The sequence below is a fragment of the Bidens hawaiensis genome, unplaced genomic scaffold (genome assembly GCF_021521415.1).
Source record: "Bidens hawaiensis isolate Kalapana, Puna unplaced genomic scaffold, B.hawaiensis_p1.1 tig00056171_1, whole genome shotgun sequence".
Lineage (NCBI taxonomy): Eukaryota > Viridiplantae > Streptophyta > Magnoliopsida > Asterales > Asteraceae > Bidens > Bidens hawaiensis.
This window is the reverse complement of record NW_027500133.1, coordinates 49,084-55,071: the sequence shown is the minus strand read 5'-3', so window position 1 is coordinate 55,071 and position 5,988 is coordinate 49,084. Positions and strand designations below refer to the sequence as shown.

Below are 5,988 nucleotides of genomic sequence, written 5' to 3'. Positions count from 1 at the left end.
CTTTGTGTGTTGCATATAGATATCACATAAGCTGTCAGCATATGACGATCAATTCGTTAAAAATGATGAACAACTTTTATCTCGATTTTTATAAGTTAAGATTTTTAAATCGTATAAATAGAAGTACACAAACTTGGATGTACGTGATTTAGAGAAAGTTTATACGTTTTCTATACTTACACAAACCCTAATAAGATAAAAGAAAAACTAAGTTTCACAACACTTGAAAAATATCAAATATGTAGTTTCACATGTAACAGTTCACGTTAAAGTTTTAAGGTTTAGACTTTAGATAATACAATTTGTATGTATGACTCGTTTCTTGTTAAAGTGATTAAGATTTATAGAATGATACAGTTTTATAAACCAATCTTCATATGTTAAGTCAAAATATTAAGATTCAAGTCTAGAATAATTTATTTATAGAAGGGTGAATTTAGATATTTACTTTAAACGTGTATGAATCTTCCTTGAATCCATTAATTTAAGTCAATTGATGTACTTTATATAGTTGGTGAATTGGTAGTTAGTTCACTTGTGCCCAGAAATTTGTGGCTGTTTATTTGTACACGTATAAGATCCAATATTAAAATGGAACATACAAATAAGAATAGAGAGCAACAAATATTTTGATTAAATTCGTATTAGAAGATATTTTTCATTTAGTTTATCTATTTTGTCGGCCCATGGTCCATGTTATGATCTCGAACACAATTATTTAGCCGAATAATAATTATAAAATTGTCTATTATGTCAAAAAAGATTAATAAAAAACTAATAAGAAAATATCTCGAGAATCATGGCTAATATATTGAAATTTGGTATTCGTTTAAATGATGAAATCTCTTAAATATATTTTATTGAAAAGTTACATTATTAAATTAATATAGTTTATAGTATATGACTCGGTACTTATTTTGGAGAAAGATATGTTTTATGTCAATCAAACTCTTTTAAACCATTCAAAAAACTTGGTTGTTACGTACACCTATGTTTCAAAGTAATAGGTGAGCCACATAAAACCATTTCCATAGGCTCTTGTACGCCTTACACCATAATGCTAATGCATTTTTTTTTAAGTTTTAACAAGTGAAGCTGTTAACTTATTTGCTAGATAAAAGACTCATTTCTTCATGTATTTATGAAGAAACTTGATCAAGAACATCTAATCAAGCTAAATCAAACTCTTTTATACCATAATACTAATAATACATTTTAACGTGTGTGACGCTAATGATTTATTTGCTAAAACTCGAGTCAAGCTAAGTTAAAACGATCAAACGCAGAAAATCAAACATAATATAAAGTAAAGCTAATGTAAATAATAACTATTCCAATTTCCAAGTAGCTCACAAATTCAATACACTCAAGATATTAATATTATACAATCATAAACAAACATATGAACCAAATCCACATGTTATATATGGCACCAGAAAATCTTATATTCTGCTTCTTGTTTTCAATTTCTTACCTAAAAATCTTAAATCAATTCATGTACTTATAATGTAGGAACTTGCGATGGAAGTCGCTGCGAATGGTGCCATTCATAAAACGCTTTGGAGCCTTCGTTTCCCCACGAGCTTGGTTCTTAAAAACCACGTCATCGTCCCACCTGAAATTTTTTATTATAACAAGTGTGTAAATATGATAAAAAAACACAAATTTAGAAACCAGCTTCAAATTAAGCATGCAATTGAAACAAACTTAAATTTTATTACCAAATTTAGAAACCAGGTTGCATTTTTTTAACAATTTCAACAGCTAAGTAGGATTATTAAAAGGTCAACCAATTATGGCATTTTTTTTATTTTACATGTTTGACTAATCCGTTAAGAGGTAACAAATTAACCCATATGCAAGTAAATGGGTTAACTTTGTCACCTGTACATACGAATATAGAGTATAGACAAGGCAACAAACCGTCGTTTTACATTAAAAGATGTTGGGTTGTTAAGCAACGGGTTTCCTCGTATTGTCTCTGCCTCTTTACGTTTAAGTTCCTCTTCAAGCTCTTCGCGTTCCTGTAAAAAGATATGAATTAATTAATCCCACCTCTTTGAACTATAAATTCTTATTTAAATAAAGAAAAACATAAAATGTTAAAAACCCAAAAAGGTGGCATATGAGAAGCAAAGGGCAAGATAGGCAAGACAAACATGTTGGTTAAAAGTTTTAAAACAGGCTCATGTTGAAACGGGTCGGGTTAACCACAAACCTGTCTTTGTCCATTTTATATATTTTAATTAGGCCAGCTAAACATGGCCCTTACGGCTACACTTAACAACTGATTTTCATAACCAATTTTAGGTGGTTAGTTGTTATGATAACATCATGTAAGTAGTGAATATAACCACTTTTAAGATGTTTGTGTTGGTTGGTTGTTTATGATTAAAAAAAATTGTTTTCTTCCTATAAGAAAAATTAGTTGCTAGTCATAGCCCTAAATGTTGTTTATCAAAACCTATAACTTAATGAATTAATTATAACCTCAAAAACAATATTATTACAAGCATTACCTGTATCTATAAGTAAATGAAGAATTGGTAAAAAAATAAGTTACTCACTTGTCGTCGTTTCTCCTCGGTTCTTTCCTTTCTTATTAATTCAAGCTCTGCCATAAGTGCTTCTTCATCGTCCTCGTCATCATCGTCTTCGTCACTAACAACAAAAAAATGCCATAAATATTATAAATATTGAAATCAAAACATTTAGTTAATCTGCTTTCTTAATGGTTCTGTGGGTAAACCCATCTCTGTATTGATATAGTAGAATATGTGAACCAAATGTCTCACACAAAACCCTTCATGCATCTTTGTCAATCAATGTAAATATAAACATGTCTTTATATTAATGTTACTAGAATATGTATACTACAAAACCATGAATGGGTTGCTTCTAGTTATGTTTTATTTCTTACAGGTCAAACATGTAAGTAAAATCTTAAATCGGCATTCTATTAAACAAAAGCTGCACTATTAGCACATATTTTTTATCTTAAATTCCCCGTTTTGACCCGTTACACACTCAGCCCACTTTTCCACCTTAGTTGATCCACTAGCGAGCAAGTAATATATCGCACATTTTATCATTAAAGGTTTAAAATAATCAAAATGGCATCACATAGAGTCATTAACATCTGCACTGCAAAAAAAGATACCTGTCATCATCACTATCATCTTTAGATGAAAAGCGCCTTCGTTCACGCTCCTCTAACTCCTCTCTGAGGTCTCTCCTTTCTAGTTCTTCTTGTGTATCTTGGCCCTCCTTTCTGTAGTAGTAAGCACCGATTAACATTTAAAAATAGCAATATTGACACATCATCTAATATAATAAAGATCATCGAGCCTACTCACTATTAGGTTACTCGATTAACAACAGATTTTACTTCGCCACGTAAAATTAGTTTGCTATAAATACAACTTTCTCCATATTGTTGGTCGCTAAATGGAAATTCTTTGTTGCATAAATTAAGGAATCAAGTCTTGACTTTCTTATTTCCAATTCAAAATCCCAAAAAGACACACATAAAAAGATAGATCCTTCAAAAACATAGCATCTATAACAAAACCAACCTTAACAAACACACTTATACAATCTTTGATGAAATCTTGAATGGGTGTTGTAAATGCTTACCTATTATTGACTTGGACATGAGGGTTTGACCACATTGTAAAAGTAGCTTTTGGATTTGGTCTGGTAAGCAAGCAGGATGACCAAATCCAAAAGTTTGTTGTACAACGTAGTCAAACCCTTGTACGAGGCAATTAAAGGTAAATATCTAAAACACCCCGTTCTAGGTTCCATCAAAGATCATATATTTATATGTTTTCAAAGATGGGCTTTGTTTTTACGTTGCGTTCTTGAAAGATTTTGCGTTTTATGTGTTTGTATTGTTGAAAGTTTGAATTGGAAATCAAAAACTCAAGACAAATAACTGAAACATCTTGTTGCTAAGTAATAAAAGATTATCATATTCCAAACCCTAGTTTCTACAAGCTTTTGTGCTTTTCTAAGCCAAGAAATCTAATTAGGCAGAGACATAATCATGCCAAACGGTTCACAAACAGTTCACTGAACATTATGATCGTTTACAAGCGTAGAGCTAGCTACTAATTAGGCGAAGTTGATATGTATTCTAATAATATGATCAGTTTGATCTTCTTCAGAAAGTTGAAATGAAAGTTTGAGTGACAAGTAACCTGGGTATAAGAGTTGTGTGAGAAGCAATATCTCTAGATGAGTACTTCTGAGAAGGACCAAAAATTCGTGTTCCACCTTGTTCGTTACCGCCTTTAGCAGGTGCCCATGTTGGTCTAGCAGCTGTAGTAATCTTTTGTCACCTGTCGATGACTCAATACAGAATGTACTTAATCAATGGGGTTAATTTGCAAGTCGAATTGGCATTTTTTCTAGTGGATTTCACTGGAAATATATTTACCGCATCTAGTGCAATGTTTATCTTGTCAAGGAGAAAAACCATATCATGGCATTCATTCACTTCAGGATGTACATTTGGAGCCTTCAGCCAGCCATACAACCTTAAAGTTTTCCACTCCCATCAAAAAATTTATGGGTTCGCCATGCAATGATTAAAGGCTACATGTACAATATATAACTACAACAGCAATACCACTTCTTCATTTGATTAGAAATTGATATTAATTTTAACGAGCACCGACCTAACGGCAATTTTTGTTTATGTAATTGAAAAGGACTGAATTCGTGTAAACTCACTGCATCAGCATCCGGGACTGACAATGCTAAGTTTTTTATTTGGTTTTTTCGTTCTAGTTCCGTTACCATAAAAAACATATCGAAAGGCGTCCGGATGCCAATTTTATTATTTATTTTTTGTTTTAGTTCCGGTACCGTAACCAACGAGAAAAAAGCCAACCAAATTCGCGTAAAGTCACTGCCATTTTCGTACCACCGTACCGAAAACCGACCAACTGCCATTTTCGTACCACCGTACCGAAAACCGACCAACTACCATTTTTGTTTTAGTTCTGGTATCGTAAGAAACCGACTGAATTCACGTCGACTTATCATCTCAACGCTTGAGGCGGACAAAGCTTGAGTTTTACCACCACCCAAATTTTACCGGCCTGCCCGGCGTAACGCGCCGGGTAAATTCCTAGTTTAAAACAAATAAAAAAAACTTGCGCCTTTACGACGATAAACCAATGCGAATTTGGTCAGTGTAATGTTATAACAGTGAAGCATAATCATAAATTAGTAAGCTACGAAAAAATAACATATAAGATATCAATCTGGTCTTGAGGGGTCCAAAAATGTAAACCAACCAGTATGAAGGAGTCGAACCTGTGAGGAAAAAATCAAAGACATGCCTAATATAAAACATAGACTATACTTGGCCATCAGAGCAAGACATAGAGTTATTTGGTGGTTGGAAATAATTGCATTTAAAGTCTGGTGAAGTTCAATGAAAAAGACTGGCACCGACAATCCATTCTTAATCTTATGTATAATATTAATATCAAGCTTGCAATTGATTATTGTACATATAGGTGAAGATTTGTCACTCACATTATGTTGTTAATCTATTATAACAAAAATCACAAATTGAGACGTCAAAATTGTTACACCTTTGACTCGATAAAATAGCTCTTCATGCATGTTTGTCTATCATCTGGATTTGATTATGCACTTTCTATAATGAAATGGTGCAGGTTCAGTAAGGTTAATATGTCTAGTAACTTGGTAAGCATTTTATAAGACATTTAAAATTTATAAGCATATTGTTTTTTTTCCCTGTGTAACTAGTGTTATCACGATCATGTTGTATATGAATGATAAAAGAGTTCAATACTAAGTTTTTTTTTTTAGATTGTCAAAAGTAGGCACTTTCTTTAGCTCATAAGTTAATATATCTCTTATGTCTAATATCTATTAACATTATATAATACCATCTTCTAAGAAAGGAACCGCATATAATTTAATAGAGTGATTGTGTTTGTTTGCTTA

At 32.1% G+C, this 5,988-nt stretch overlaps 1 protein-coding gene across 1 annotated transcript; it reads right to left on the bottom strand.

Moving 5' to 3' along the window:
* Nucleotides 1–1,488: 1,488 nt before the first annotated feature.
* Nucleotides 1,489–4,483, bottom strand: LOC143601384 (uncharacterized). Its single transcript, XM_077078807.1, has 6 exons — nt 4,442–4,483; nt 4,203–4,333; nt 3,161–3,271; nt 2,568–2,661; nt 1,924–2,024; nt 1,489–1,615 (listed from the first exon to the last, which is right to left on the bottom strand). The coding sequence occupies exons 1-6, from the start codon at nt 4,481–4,483 to the stop codon at nt 1,489–1,491; spliced, it is 606 nt and encodes a 201-aa protein (XP_076934922.1).
* Between the last annotated feature and the right edge of the window lie 1,505 nt (nt 4,484–5,988).

What these genes read in the sequence shown, in the direction of transcription:
- LOC143601384 (XM_077078807.1), bottom strand. Translation starts at nt 4,483, where the DNA reads ATGGTTTTTCTCCTTGACAAGATAAACATTGCACTAGATGCG. An exon ending in GATGATAGTGATGATGACAG is followed by an intron (nt 2,662 to 3,160) that starts GTATCTTTTTTT and finishes TTTTGTTGTTAG; the next exon opens with TGACGAAGACGATGATGACG. An exon ending in TCTTTTAATGTAAAACGACG is followed by an intron (nt 1,616 to 1,923) that starts GTTTGTTGCCTT and finishes AAAAAATTTCAG; the next exon opens with GTGGGACGATGACGTGGTTT.